The sequence below is a fragment of the Prunus dulcis genome, chromosome 2 (genome assembly GCF_902201215.1).
Source record: "Prunus dulcis chromosome 2, ALMONDv2, whole genome shotgun sequence".
Classification (NCBI taxonomy): domain Eukaryota; kingdom Viridiplantae; phylum Streptophyta; class Magnoliopsida; order Rosales; family Rosaceae; genus Prunus; species Prunus dulcis.
This window is the reverse complement of record NC_047651.1, coordinates 23,934,843-23,950,256: the sequence shown is the minus strand read 5'-3', so window position 1 is coordinate 23,950,256 and position 15,414 is coordinate 23,934,843. Positions and strand designations below refer to the sequence as shown.

General features: G+C 39.6%; 4 protein-coding genes across 4 annotated transcripts; all 4 read right to left on the bottom strand.

Annotated features, from left to right (window-relative positions):
• Positions 1-4: 4 nt before the first annotated feature.
• Positions 5-3,255, bottom strand: LOC117620350. Its single transcript, XM_034350522.1, has 3 exons — positions 2,102-3,255; positions 1,829-1,977; positions 5-523 (listed from the first exon to the last, which is right to left on the bottom strand). Exons 1-3 carry the CDS (start codon positions 3,041-3,043, stop codon positions 274-276), a joined length of 1,341 nt encoding a protein of 446 aa, XP_034206413.1. The 5' UTR covers positions 3,044-3,255; the 3' UTR covers positions 5-273.
• A 322-nt stretch (positions 3,256-3,577) lies between these two features.
• Positions 3,578-8,322, bottom strand: LOC117618488 (DEAD-box ATP-dependent RNA helicase 7). The gene is made up of 14 exons (XM_034348045.1): positions 7,685-8,322; positions 7,377-7,511; positions 7,154-7,294; positions 6,946-7,057; positions 6,432-6,502; positions 6,124-6,278; positions 5,895-6,006; positions 5,623-5,724; positions 5,486-5,546; positions 5,219-5,387; positions 5,048-5,144; positions 4,838-4,932; positions 4,426-4,559; positions 3,578-4,223 (listed from the first exon to the last, which is right to left on the bottom strand). Exons 1-14 carry the CDS (start codon positions 8,159-8,161, stop codon positions 4,012-4,014), a joined length of 2,073 nt encoding a protein of 690 aa, XP_034203936.1. The 5' UTR covers positions 8,162-8,322; the 3' UTR covers positions 3,578-4,011.
• Positions 8,323-8,756: 434 nt separating this feature from the next.
• Positions 8,757-10,360, bottom strand: LOC117618935 (embryo-specific protein ATS3B). The gene is made up of 3 exons (XM_034348712.1): positions 10,130-10,360; positions 9,928-10,035; positions 8,757-9,209 (listed from the first exon to the last, which is right to left on the bottom strand). The coding sequence occupies exons 1-3, from the start codon at positions 10,247-10,249 to the stop codon at positions 8,886-8,888; spliced, it is 552 nt and encodes a 183-aa protein (XP_034204603.1). The 5' UTR covers positions 10,250-10,360; the 3' UTR covers positions 8,757-8,885.
• Positions 10,361-11,509: 1,149 nt separating this feature from the next.
• LOC117618505 (xyloglucan galactosyltransferase XLT2) lies at positions 11,510-13,478 on the bottom strand. Its single transcript, XM_034348066.1, has one exon. It carries the CDS (start codon positions 13,387-13,389, stop codon positions 11,932-11,934), a length of 1,458 nt encoding a protein of 485 aa, XP_034203957.1. The 5' UTR covers positions 13,390-13,478; the 3' UTR covers positions 11,510-11,931.
• Between the last annotated feature and the right edge of the window lie 1,936 nt (positions 13,479-15,414).

The following is a 15,414-nucleotide window of genomic DNA, read 5'->3' as shown; positions in this document are numbered from 1 at the left end:
CACATACTCAAGAAATACTAATTTTTAAAAGAAAACACCATAATTCACATTTCTTTGTATCTCTTTAGCATAAATTTCTGTGCATATTTTTAAGGCTGCCGAAATTTCCGATTTACACTTGAAAGTTAAAACCAAAGACAAAACTCAGTTGGAAAGGATCTTGCAGCCCGAAACATGCAGATACAGGGATCCTCTCCAAAAGTTAAAAATAAAAAATGGAACTGTGGCAGGCAGGAGTTAGGAGTTACATGGTGATCAAATGCAGGGACCGTCCTAAAGAAAACCTTCAACCCCACGTCCAGCTCTTACATCCCGGTATATGGCAAGTGCTTCTTCCATTATCTTAGCTTGAGCAAGCAACTGAGCTCTCTTTTTCCCGGATGGATGGGTTGAAAGATAATCTCTCAGTGCAGATTCACCGGAAATTTTGCCCAACTTCTCGTACACCGTTGGAGCCACTCTAGGATCATATCCCGCAGAAGCAACCAACAGCAGCCCAATGTGATCCGCTTCAATTTCCATCCTAATCAAGAGAAAGAGCATGAGCATTAGAACATGGAAAATGATATGTTTGTGCTGCTCACAATTGTGTCAAGCTATCAGCTGTTATGCAAACACAATGACGTAATAATGATGAGAAAAACAAAATAAAAAGAGCAAATTTATATAAACATCCAATTGTGAATCCAAACAACTCTGATCTGGTAGTCAAAAGCTATTCGGTAAGTCCAGAAACACTAATCCTACAACATTCAAAACGACATACACATTAGATTATGAAAATGTTACCACTGCAGTAAGTAAAAATACCATTTTTATTCTTCTTTTGCTCAATATTACAGTGGATACAATTACAGACCAACAAAAAATCATCTGTCCACAAGATTTAGTTATATATATTTTCCAAAATTAAATCCCAGATAAACAAACCATTATATAGTGTGAAATATTATAGGTGCAATGATGTTCATTTTACCCAAAAAACACTGAAAATCCTTTTAGAAACCAAACAAAGTTCCTAATGGTCAGAAACAAGAGATGAAATTACATTTAGCAAGTGAAAACACTAAAATGAATACTGATGTTTAAAATAAATATTTAAAAAAACAAGAGTTTTATGAGCAAAACATAAAAGAGTACAAGAACGAACAAGAATTCACCACTAATGATATAACGATGAATCTAATGGATCTTTCAAAAGAATCAACAAGAAAAATCCCAACAGAATCACATTTCACAGTGCATCTAATGGATCGTTCAGCAAGGTAATATTGGAGGTCAAACAGAACAGTGGAAGAAGTCTCTCTCATCTTTCCCGGTGAAGCATTAGTGACCGGGAGTGTCAAGGGTCTTTGTAATAATACAATTCCCCTTTTTCCATTTGCTGGAAACCCATGGGTTTTTGTCTTGTTTATTTGGTTATATCTAGCAAGTGACAGAATATTTAAATAACCAGTAAACACATATCCATATAGCAAACATTTCATGTTGAGCACATTTCCAGACTAGCATTAATCCATTGTTTGGAACAATGAAGCTCCGACTTGAAATAGTAAAAGCTTTTTTCTCATTAAGTCAAACTGTCAAAATATTTTCCAAGGCTCTTAAACCATTTGTGGGAGACTTCACATGTTCAAACATCTTAATAGAACCAGGTCAGAACCTTTAGTGAACAAATATGACCCATACCATTATCTAACCCGTAAACAACTCCATTCCTAGTACACTAAGGTTACCAAGAATGCCATCAGAATGAGCCAACACTAACAAGAATTAATCATATGATGTTATTACTGAAAAGGTGGGAAGTAGATGAAGTGTACTGTACCTTCGAGAAAAAGGAAGCTTTAAGAAAAGATTGGACATTGTGTTGACAACATCAGGCATAACAAACTGATAAAGTATCAGTTGCAGGATTGCAAACCACAGGTTCTTTGTAATGCCCTCTGCAGAATGTCGAGCAACCGCATGCCCAACCTATCACCACCCAAAAAATGAACTTTAACATCTTATCTTCACACAATTGTTCAACTAATTAACCAATCAAATCATATAACAGCACTAAAGAAGTAAACAAAACCAAACAATGAAATCTTCATACCTCATGACCAATTATCGTAGCTATCTCAGCATCACTTCTAAAATGTTTCAGCAACCCTGTGAAGACGACAATCTTACCGCCAGGCAAGCAAAATGCATTGACAACAGGTTCATCCACCACCAAAACCTCCCAATTCAGATGATCCAAATGCGAAGTTGCAGTTTTAGTACCTCGTTCCTGACCCGTCTTCCTACTCTTCTGAATCCATTCATCATCAAGAATCTCATCTTCACGGGACCACTTCTTCACCTCTTCTCCAACGTCCTTCAGTGCCATCAAAGTGTCATGCCCACTACCTTCATGTGCCGGCTCGAATCTATCAGAGGCATACTCCAAGTCAGTCCAGCCCACCTCATGCCTTAACCCTCTCTGCAACGCCTCAATTATATCCTTGGAAATCAACCTAACGCGGACGCTGTCTGGGTGTATAGCAGGCAAAATTTTCCCTTTGAAACTGGCTTTCAATTGCTCAAACTGGGACTCTCCCATCTTCTTCTCCAAGGCTTTCGACAAAATCACAAAATGGGTTCGCTTCGTGTAGGGAATAGTCTCCAAATTCCCAAAATACACAGTGATGAAAACCCCAGAACCCACCAGAACCACAATGAACACGTTTCTAGGACTCTGAAACCACTTACGGGGGCCTCTCGGTTTAAAATGGTGCACGCTGTTCCGATCGACATAGTAATATCTCTTGGCAGAATCAAGAACGGGACTAGTGTACCGTGTTCTTCTGGTAAATCCGAGTTGTGGAATTGATTTTTGTGAAAGAGAAGAACACCAAGAAAACCCAGAAAACTTATCTTTGTTGGAGGCCAAAGTGGAAGACTCGGTTGAGAAAGCTCTCGAAATGGGTTCTTTAGCTACAACTTTGGGTACAATCCTCGCTGTGAAACCGCGAACGGCATCGAGTGCAAGCTTTGCTCTTCTGTAGCATCCCATGACGAACAAGGTCTCAACTTTAAAAAATGAAAAAACTTCTAACGCTGATTTGAAATTTCAGCGAGAAAATATGGTTTGGATCACTGGCTCTTCTGGGTTTAAGAGCGGGAACCGAAGAAGTTGAAGAAGAAGCAAAGAACTCTGCCTATCGCCGAAAGAAATGGCTGGAAGAATCGGGGGGAACGAAATGAAATTCGGTGAGAGGGTGCGTATACGACGACGTGTCGTGAGCCCCAAGCACAGGCTGTTTTATTTTTATTTATTTTTTTGTTGTCTAACTGGGACCAACGGAACCCGGAACCCGGTACGAGAAGGTAGAGCTTGAATAAACAAATAGTAATAATTAATCCAATTAGTCAAAGTCTTAGAAAGATAGTGCAAAATCAACTCCTCAGTTGACAAGTTAAAATTCCAATTAGAGAAATTATATTTGGAGTTGAAGGCGAATTATATGAAATATTTAACCATCATCTGAGGTCACAAGTTCTAAGAAATTGTCTCGGAAGGAAACAAGATGAGAAGAACAAAACAACCGAAACAAATAGCACTCATCTTTGTTTATATCTGGTAATAGAAAAAGTTACAAATTAGAAACCGTTCTTACATTCCACGAAATTGAGAAGCAGAAAGGAAATAAGGAAAATCTCATCGACTAGTAAAAGGTAAAAAGGAAACCCAAAAATAAACCTAAGACCTAATAAACAAGAACAAAATTGTAGAATAAAATAGAGAAAAGGGGGTTGACAGAATAATAGGCTATACGCAAAACGAACAAAAAAATGATCCCTTAATGAGCCAAACCAAGGCCCTCTACTGAATATTTTCATTGTCAAAATATGCTCTACACCCACTCATCAGATCAACTGGCTTCTCGTCCCCTCCACCACTTGAAACCATTGTAAATGCAACCTTTATTGTTTTATGTTGCTCACAACAGATTAGGCGTTGAGAAACGTTGATAAAAGGTTTCACCATTTGTTTCCATAGTTGCTGCGACCTCTCCCACCACCGGATCGGTTTGAAAACCTATCATTTCTTCTATCAGAACCACCACCCCTGCCAAACCTTCCACCACGGAAGCCACCACCACCGCCAAATCTTCCTCCCCTTGCTTCTTTTTCTTGTAAATTCGGCAGTGATTCCAATACCTCTATGCTCACACTAGCTGCATTTTCCTGACCTGCACCCAAAATACAGATGATACAACTACAAGTATCAGACTTGTAAGACAAGAAAACCCACCAACGACAAGACAAATCTGTCATGACGAGAATTCCCATGTCTAAAAAGAAATAATTGAATTAGGCGAGTTCATGGTACATTTGTATGCATGAACCAATTTTGTACACCTAATTCACATTGAGATGTGGAAAGAAAAATACCAGCAAGAAACATATCCAAATCTTCAGCTGCTACATCGAACACTGCACCTTTTCCATCAGCTGTTAGCGCCATACCCTTCACTGACTCAACCTTCTCCTCAGGCAAGAACCTCCTCAAGACCCCATAAGCAAAACTGAAACAAGGTTGGTGCAAATCAGGTAACTGGCAATCTGAAGTACTTTAAAAAACCATTTTACTAAAAGTGCACAAACTAAATCAATATAAGATATAACTATAGAATGAAAATTCACAATGCGACTCCCAATCTAATAATCAACATTAGCAAGTACTTGTATCCGCACGTGAAACTAAAACAGAAGAACGGGACAGCGGTGAGTGCATATCCTTCTTTTAGTAATTATGCAGGAGACATAAAATTAAAACAAAAGACAAAAAGTGAAAAGTGCTTACGACGGTGAATAAATAGGTTTTCCAGCCTCAAGGAGTACTGTGACATGGTTCTCCATAGAGGATAGAAGTGATCTCTTCTTTATCTCGGTGTAGCCCTGCACACAATACAATAAACAACTTCTAAGCTGATAAATAAAGAACATGAAATACAATGATATTTTATTTTTAAATAAAAAAGCACATCAAATAAGGAAGAAATAGAAAGCTCACAGCAGCCTTAGCAAGTGCTTTTGCCAGCAGTTCAACGGCAGATAGTTCAGAGGTCTTAAGTAGCTCCTCGGCAACAGACTTGAAAGCGGGTATTACACTGAAATTAAAAAAGTATTAAAATATGAACCTGATCACATCAAAGTGTTACAAGCATCGCAATCTCAACTATACCTATCAGAGATTCGGGTTATCATTTCTGCTGCATCCTGACCTACTGCTTTGGCAACATCAACTGGCTTAGGAGCAGTTATGTGTTCAAATTTCACCCCCGACTCTCTTTCGATTTTTGAAACATTTGACCTTCTGGGGTCATAAAGCATTACAGCAACTCCACTATTGCCTGAAAATATGGACACACCGCTAAGTACCACATAAAAGTACAGCCATTAAATAATAAAATACAAGAAAACAAGAAATGCCAAAATTTTCAAGATTTACCAGCTCTGCCTGTGCGTCCAGATCGATGGATATAGTCTTCTACATCACGTGGAGGTTCACACTGAAAAATAAACATTAAAGTAAGTATCTGAGATTGATAAATATTACAAAGCTTACCAATATGCACAGAGACAAACCTGGATAATTAATTGAACGTCATTGATATCCAATCCACGCGCTGCCACATTTGTGGCCACTAATGTCATAAACTTGCCAGACCTGAAACCAGAAAGTGTGACCTGAAAGTACCAGACCACAGAAAGGAAAAAATAGATTCTCGGATTAGAAAAACAAAAATATTTAGCTTTATTAGAAAAGTAATGTTAATGTCAAAGGAAAGAACCCTGAAATTACATAATTCAGTAAAACTGAACAGACACAAGGGGGAAAAACGTGTAAAACAACTTACCTCGCGTTGACCCTGCTGTATGTCCCCATGCAAAGCACGTGCTCCAGGCAGCAACCCAGCAAGTTCAGAAGCAGCTTCCTTAGTCTCAGTGAAAATGATTGTGCGGCCTCCACTGAGTCAGAAACATACATTTCAGTACATGAAAAAAGATCTACAAACAATTTACCCAAAACCAAAAATAGAAAGCATATGTTATTGTGCACTAGAAAAAAAAAAAAAAAAACCCAACCTGCTATAACAACGAATGATATCAGGAATAAGTTGTGATCTTGCTGAACTGGAGCAAGGAAGAACAATATGCCTAACATTATGACTCGCCTTCATTTTTTCATTACCAACCAGATCAGCAGTTTTCTTATTTGGTTTAAGAAACCTAGAAGAAATCTGAAAACAAGAAAAGTAAAATATCATTCATAAGCCAACGATGGAGGAAAGGTCTAATGTTAGAACAAAATCCAGCTATAAACCAAAACAAGTTTCAGGTATACAAACTGAATTCAGGACATCCAAATTGAGGATCTAAGTTAAGATACTTACGCCTTTCACCCAATCCGGCAAAGTTGCACTGAAGAGAAGCGTTTGAACTTTACTCACATCCCCCACCTTTCCTGCAAACCCAACGAAGAGATATTAATTGCCATTTAAAATTCTTACCACCAACCAAATTAAAGAGTAGTGACACAGCACATAGATCATAGCACTTTGAAAATGTTTAGCTGCAACATAGTTTGACTTTGACACATAAATTTTGCACGAATAAGCAACCTTGTAGAAAATTTTGAAAATCCATTTTATCCCCTGTCAACGAAAGAAACTTTGACAGTCTAATGTCAAAAGAACATGATTTGACAGCAGTCAAATAGCAAGAGAAGTCTTTGCAAAACATAAAGATAAGATAATCCCATGTTTCAGATGGACAAGTACAATTTTAAAAAAATTTGCACCAACCACAAGCATGGATACAAAATACTAAATGGAAGATATGCAGCAGTCACGGAAATAATCAAACATGCTACCAAAAATGGATGTTGACATTACTGCAAAAGCATACCTAGAATGAGTTCAACATCATCAACAAACCCCATCCTCAGCATTTCATCAGCCTCATCAAGGACCCGGAACTTCAAGGTACTTAAGTCGATATTTCCCTTCTCTATATGATCCTACAAATTTCCAAAAAAGTAATTTATAATTACAAGTATACCGCAAAGTACCAGAGCTAGCACAAGAACTCAACTATGATGGACAACAGCCAATACCTTTATACGTCCAGGTGTTCCAATAACAATATCAACCCCTCTCTTCAACTTATATTCTTGAGGCTGGTAGGGAGATCCACCGTATACACAACATGCTGCTAACCCCATGGCACCACCATAAAACTCAAAGTCGGCGAAAACCTGAATGAACCAAAAATTGTCAAAGTGAATACTCTCAAAGCAACAACATTGCAAGCATTAGGTCCAGGTAAATTAAAAATACCTGTTTCGCTAGTTCCCTAGTGGGTAAAAGTACAATAACAGTTGGAGCTCTACCATACCCAGTCTTTCTAAATGCTTTTGCAGGGCCATTTATTAAAGACTCCAAAATGGGCAACACAAAAGCCAGAGTTTTACCCTGCAATATTGCAAAACAATAAGTATACAATTTAGAAATTGAATAAAAACTAAACTCATTAACAAGGTAAGCATTTCAATCCAATTCTACCGAAAAATATATTTCAATCCAAATAAATAAACCACAATACAATGGAAGAAAAAAAATCTGCCCTCATTAGTAAATTAAATTACCTGGCCAGTGCGCGCCCGACCCACCAAATCAGAACCATCCAAAATGGTATCGAAGGTCATGGCCTGAATGGAAAACAAAGACTCAATCCCCTTCTCCTTCAATTTGGCCTTCAACGGCTCAGAAATCCGAAACCGCGAGACCGCATTAGGATCCTCTTCAGCCTTTTTCTCCTCAATCTTGGGCTCCTCCTCTTGTTCCACCTTGGCTTTCTTCGACTTCTTCTTGGTCTTCTCCTCGCTTTTGGACTTGGCATTCACAGCCTCGCCGAGCTCCGAGCTAGTATCGCTCCTATCTTCGTCGGCTTCGACATCCAAAGCCTTACGCTTTTTGAGCTTCGACTCTTTCTTCGCCTTCTTCTCAGTACTTGGAGAGTCGGCTTCTAGGGTTTCGCTTTTCGACTTTTTCATCTTCTTCTCCTTTTTCTCCTTTGGAGTGGTCTCGGCGAGTAGATAATCAGATATATCTAACGAAGGCATGACGTTTTAAGGACAGAAAACGTGTGTATACGTCTGTGTAAATAGAGAAACAGAAAGAGGGAGAGAACAAACGAGAAAGAGGCGGAGCTTCGGGGTTTCTCCTGCTACAGAAAGTTGTGGCAGTGAGGTGCGTTAGCAGGAGAATGAGAGAGGAGAAAATAAATTAGGGTTTCGCGGCTTTTATGGTTGTAGGAGTGAAGGCTTCTTGGGCCGTTAGATCATGCACCGCTACGAATTTTGGTTTCCTACCGTTGGATTTCCACGTGCTCGTCAGTTGTAAAATATCTATCTAGCGTACGGCAAAAGAAGGTAGCCCGGTCAATGCACAGCACACAAACAAAACGTGGCATCCCAATATTGTTTATTGGCTTTTAAAAGATAATAGCTCAAACGACTTCAAACAATTTTTTTGGGGAAGCTAATTACGCTAATCAGCCCAAGATTAAATTTGGGCATCATTGTTCTTCCCCAATTCCCAGACTTGAGAGTCGGGATATTAATTGTCAGCTGGAAATTGTTATATGTTGTCATTGGGATGTCAAGGATAATGTATCGTGGTTAATTGTGCTCTTAACAAAAATGAAACTCATAGTAGTAATCTAGTAAAGAAGGGGATTCATATATCTCGCCCAATCCGTAAGAAAAATACAACCTTCTGTTTCTTCTAAACACTGACAAAAGTATAACAATGTAAGAGACTAGGGGCATAGGGAAAATACTAAGATTACAATTGAAGAAAAACAAGAAGCCCAACAATGAGATACATAAGCCATTTCTGAGCAGATGGCTGGGCAGAAGAGGAGGCAGTGTTGCACAAGTTAAAGCCGTACCAAAGATCACTGGGAATGAAGGTGTTGTAGGAAAAGGTAACAGCCCTGGAATTGTGGCCATAGATTTTCACATTCTCAGGTTTCCAACCATCCGGTCCTGTTCTGTAGACATACAGATAACAGATTTGGTATGCACAGGGTCCGTATATCTCGAATGTGTCTGTAGAACACCGTTCAAATGTTCTTGAAGATGCATCGTCAAGTCGCGGTGCATAAATCTGCCCAGAAAAAAAAAAAAAATTTGATCCTGTTAAGTTACATATGGAGCCAAATCTAAATGCTAATACATTGGCGTTCAGCATTTAACACATTAACTTGATTCTAAGTTTTCTAACAAGTTAAGATGTATATGCAACCATATCTAATGCTAATGCATTTGGTTTTCCATTTTAACACATTAGATTTATTCTAAAAAGCTTGGGTGTATCTGCAACCAAATCTATAAGAGCTAATACATTAGTTTTACATTCAACACGCTAAACCCAAACTTTAAAATAAAATAAAATATAAACAAAAGTGCACCTTGTACTACTAAAACAGCATAATACAATTCCTGTGGGGTGGTGGGACTAAGAAAATACTTTATTTTTTGTTTGTTTCTTGCCAAATTTACAAGAAAAAATTGGAACCTAACTTCCTTCCATTGGTTTCTCCATGTTCAAGAAACTAGAACTAAGCAAGATAATACTTTTTAACAATCCTAATAACTTTTGATTATAAGTTAATACCAATTACAAGGGTAAGGGTTTCAATTTCAAGACATGGGTTGGTCTTAAATTCCAGTCAGGGTCAATTTGTGCTCTGTTCTTTGAAATACCCATATGCTCTACGCTTGTTTTCTAAACACAATCCTATCATATATTACGATTAACCCTCTTTTTCTGATAAATTTAACAGGCAAATTAGAGTAAGTAGAGAGAGAGAGAGAGGGAGAACCTGGTTGCCATAAGCATCCCCAAAGGAGATACTGATCTGGTCCCTTGTGTATCTCGTTGAGGAGCAGCTTGTGGTTATAATCGCCGTATAAGAACAAGTCCCCGCATTCTTTTGTATGAAAAAGAAGATGAAAATGTTAGCAGAAGTTGAAAATATATCAAATTAAACGAAAGTTTGCTAATTTGCCGATTGTTGTATTTACCTGTATCTGGCTGATATTGAAGTCTTTGGCCGGTTCAGGCTGTATGATGCTTGATTTGGCTTCTGAGAGCGTGAAGAGGAAGGCAACTTGGAGGAGCAGCAAAGAGAGCGCTTTGATCATGTTTGATTGTTTTCTCCTCTCAGAAAGAAAATGACTTGCGGAATGCGGAGGAGTCGAAGAAAAGCAAGCGTCTTGTGAAGAAGATAATTTTGTGGAGAAAGCGTCTTCCACGAAAAAGCGTAAATCATTTATATCCATCAAGACAAATAAGGGCAAATCCGTCTTTAAAATTAATTTCTATGTTTTCTTCATTTTATTTTCTAACATGGACAAATTACCAACTGAAACTTGTTCTAGTGGTATCTCCTTTCTCATTGTTAAAATATTTATCTTAAGCCGAGCCACGTGGCCCTAAATATGGTAAAGTGATTGGTTGCTTAATTAAAATATTCTCAGGTTCGGCATGATGGTGGTGACGAAGTCGCACGAAGCACATCCCCTACCTTCAGGTTAGTAGGGTCCCCAACCACAAAAGTAGGTCCCCCAACCACAAAAGTAGGTCCCCCAACCACAAAAGATGGGTAGAAAACCAGAAAATATACCTCTTAATTTGATATGCAAAATGGAAAACTGAGAAAGCTCTATACAACTTGCCATTGGCCATAAGTTTTCATGTGTGTCGCAGCAATTAGTAATCTCTGAACTCTTTTTTCCCTCTAAAAGATCTCTAAACGTCGTCTTGATTACGTATGTTTAGTTTAAACCGGATACATCGCATTTCGGCCAATGGGCCTATGGGCGCATTTTATCGTGAGCAAATAAATGTCCAGGGCCAACAAAGCCAACACAGCTATCAGCCCAAAAGCAATTGTAAGCAGTTTCGGGCCTAAGGCAATTGTGAGCAGTTGTCGGAGGAAGGAATCGAACCAAACACCCCAACGCATCATACATTAATAATGCTCTTCACAAGTTACAAGCATCTTCCATTTAATACATGTGTAAAGATGAGAAAAGATTTGCCCCTGTATTGAAACTGTATGAGAAAGGTGAGTTAGCTTTGTAGTGCGGTTCCGCAATTCCGCCCTGGGAAAAAGGACAAAAAGATGGATAGATTCCAATTGAGCTTTTATCTTTTATTTTCCACTCCTTGCAGTTGGAAGGTGCAAAAAATAAAGAGACCATTCCTTTATCATCTTTAAAAGGAGAGAAGAAAGCATCACCAACCTACTCTTCTCACCAATAATTACATTACTTTGGGTGATCATAACATCCTTGAACTATAAGATCCATAAGAACGGGACTGCTAAATTAAGTCTACCAAACTAGAGTTTGTAATATGCTCTCATTTAGCAATTCATTATTATGAAGTCTACCAAAAAATAAATCAAATACATTTGTCATTCATGGCATGCTATATATGGCCCAAAAATTAAAAAAAGCCATTTATCCGATAACAATTTATTATCTTTGTCTATCCAGGCCATGCTCCCATCCACCTCCAACCGAACAATATGGACCACACACCAGTGTGTGTGTGGCACTGCATTATCACTTCACCAGCTACAGCTACTCATTACATTGAACTCGTAGTGACTAAATATATCACTCAACTGTATACAAACTATAATGTAGCAAAAGAATTAGATACAAACTGTAACAACTAACTACTTCCCAATGCCCATTAACCCTTTTCCCCTACAATCTGGGAAAATCCTTATCCATCCAATTTATGTGACCCAAATAAAATTATAAGATACAACAAAAAGTGCAAAAAATAAATAATAAATTTACCGCCATTTCTTTCATTTCCATCTGAACCCCCACTCACCGTGCTCCTTGAACCTCCTCATAACCCCTTCCAGCGCAATATCGAAAGCATCTTTCACACTCTCCAAACCATCCTCAGGTTTCGCATACAAAAACTTGGGTATATAATCGATCACTTTCCCTCTCATTTTTTCAACCTCCTCTCTGCTGAACCCCTGAAGCACGTTCTTTATCGACGTCCCGTTTGTAACGGCGTTACGGTCTATGTAAACGGAGTAACTCTCCGGTTCACCCGGTAAAAACCACTCGTACTGTATGTAAGCGGTTCGCTTCCAGAAAAAGACCGGGATCGAACCGGCCACCATGCAGTCGAAAATCGACCTCCGAGTGAAGCTATCGCCTCTCGGCTGCAAACAAAAATCCGAGTCCAGAAACGTTTCGAGGATCGCTGAGGTCCCGTTCGAGCACTTGGTCCCCGCGCAGTCCACTACTCGGCACGACTCCGACTCGCTCTGGCAGTGACTCAGCAGAAGCCCTCTGAAGTCGTTCTTTATCGCGCCGCGTTTCGCTCCGGCGAAGCAGAAGAGCTTCGTGCGGTTGCGCGTACGGACGAAGCTCTGCCACTCGGCGACGTCGGAGTCTGACCTGGGGTGGAATCCCGTGGGGTAGGGAACACCGACGTCGAAATAGTCCCACGGGTTTCGCTCAATCAGGAGACGCGTGATGTTTCTCATGCCGGGAAGGTAAATGCAGCGTGACCCCCAATCTTGGTCGTTGGACCGTCGAAAGTCCCACGTGATCCGCCCCATCGTGATGAAATGATCCCAGCCCTCGGATCTTTTGTAGTACGGCTGGTCCTGGACCCACCTAAGCATCATCTCGCAGTGGCGGTCGCGGTCCTGTGCGGTACTGGAGTTCGACCACAAGTACTTGCCCACCGCAAGTCCAGCGTAGAAGGGGATGTAGAACGCCGTGGCCGATTCTGGCTCCATGACCCGGCACTTATGGTTCAGGATTCGATTGTGGAAAATCACCTCCGAAACGAACTGGTCCGTCCAGTACCACGCCGGAACAAGATTCTCTGGCACGACTCCGGCGATTCCCGTCGCCTGCTGGCCGAGCCCCTCGTTTGCCAAGGCTTTGCAGCGCGAGCTCCACGGGTTGAGGTCGTCGCAATTTTGTAAAATCTCTTGGTTGAGGGTTTTGGGGAGGTCGTAGACGAAGACCCGGCCCGACCCGCATCGGTCTTCAGAATCGGGTACTAGTAAGGGTTCGGGTTTAGGGGAGTTCGGAGGAGAAAAATGTTGGCGAGAGAAAGGGAGAGAGCGAAGAGTGAAGAGAAGCATGACCTGGAGGGCGAGTATGGCGAAGAGTAGGCATGTGCGAGGATGGTGGATGAGCTGGAGGAGTGAGTTGAAGGAGTTGAGCGGGTCCGGGCTTTTGGGCCTTTTGAGTTGGGGCTCTTTAGACGGATGCTCCGAAATCGAAAGCATCAGAGAAAGAGGAAGAGAACGGCAGAGCTGATAGGCTTTTCCCGGCGGGTTTAACCGGAAAAATGGTGGAGTTTTCACAGAGACAGAGAGAGAGAGAGAGAGAGGAAAGTGGTGCTGTTTTGTTTGTTTCGAGTGGAGGTGTGTAGAGCTGTGTGAAGAAGGAGGTGAGGCAAGGACACGTGTGCGGTGTGATGACCGGCTGCAACGGGAACCGACAGAGTGCAGACCGGCACGTGGAAGTCCGTATATTTGAAGTATTTCTTAGTTGAAGACGGTGGAAGTAGGGGAGGCTCCTGAATACATGTCTAAGAAGTTAACTCGTGACGCAATCACGGCACGTGGTACGTGAGATGCGCGCCTAAGACGGAGATCTTAGCACCTGTTAGATTAATATCTTGGACGAGGGCAGCGTACGCCGTCGGTTCTAGCTTCACGAAATTGGTTGTACTTGTAGATTTGTACAGTTAATGTATGCAGAAGTGTAGAATACTAAGGGTCTGTTTGGGTCGTAAAATTGCTTTCTAACAACAAAGATGCATAGCGTAAAAACTTAAAAATTGTGTCTAGCATAAGTAGTTAAATTTTCAGTAACATTTTTGACGATATTCGAGACTTCAAAAAATCATTTATTAATGGAAGCGCTTCTTACTTACTAAGTATTCTCAAACGAATCGGTATGATCATACGGTTGGTTGGCGCGTTGAGATTGGGTGTTGTTGGGCATAGCAGCTGTACCGATGGAGAGATGTGGCCCTTGTTGACGGGGCTGACCGCCGACAAAAACAGTCGTTCTGGTGGTCAGTTTTGCAAACAGTTTTTATACACAGCTGAGGGCTCGTATGCAAATACAAAATTATCAGCTGCGTTGAGGGCCCCGGATGTTGAAACATTTTCTAATGATTACAAACGTGGCGAATTATCAACGGTGGAGGAGGTCTAAGTGGGTACCAATTCCCAAGTGGTTAATTTGATTGAATGTATTCAATTTTATGCAGAGGGATCCATAATTTAGTATGAGCTTGTGCATAATATGTGCATACAAAATTCAATGCATAATACGTTACTATCTATATCTGATTTTTCTTTAAACGAAATACATATCAATATTAATGCATATATGATACATAATATAATCAGTTTCTTTAAATGAATTTAACGAAATATTATGTGTTAATTTTGATACACATTAGATTATATTATGTTACTATTTATATCTTATTTTTCTTTAAACACAACGAACGAAGTACATAGCATTTATTAATGTCTACATAATATGATTAATGTTATATTATGTTAGTGTATCTTATTTTTATTCAAAACGAAATGTACTAAACACATACCATGTGGTCATGTTAATGCATATATAGTTAATAAAGTAAATTTAGGTTTTAATCACAAAAAAAACTTTCACTTTTGCAAAAAACTAATGTTCTTTTTTTAAAAAGACATAAAAACTTCTCAACTTTTAAACTAAAAACATGTAAATGTAAATGATTCCTTAAAAAATTCAAAAATAAATAAGGGCAATTTTGTTAATGTTAGCTTTTTTAAAAAAATTTCTCTCACTTTCGGCCTTTTTCAAAATCTATCTTTTTCAAATGAATCTAGTGGCATAAATAGTACTAATTAACCAATTATCGAAATTCGTTAACAATATATCGTGGTGAGTGAACAGCATATGGGTGGGATGCTTGTGAGATTGAAGGTTTCAGTGAAGCGTGAAGCTCCATAATGAGGAAGCCTACAAACATGGACGAACCAGCACACGTTATGACGGTGCCTCACTTTCAAACTTATCACATTTTTTAAGATTAAAACCAAAGTATGATCTTAATTTGTCACCGTCTATAGTTTTGTATAGCCGTGATTGTCATTTGATGATTAATTTATGATTAATTTATTTATTTATATGGATATTGAGGAATTGCTCCAAATTTCTACACTAGAAGAGGCCCTAGGCACAAGCAGGCAAGGCGGCCGCCTAAGGCCTCCAACTTAATTATTCAATTTAAAACTAAAAAGAGG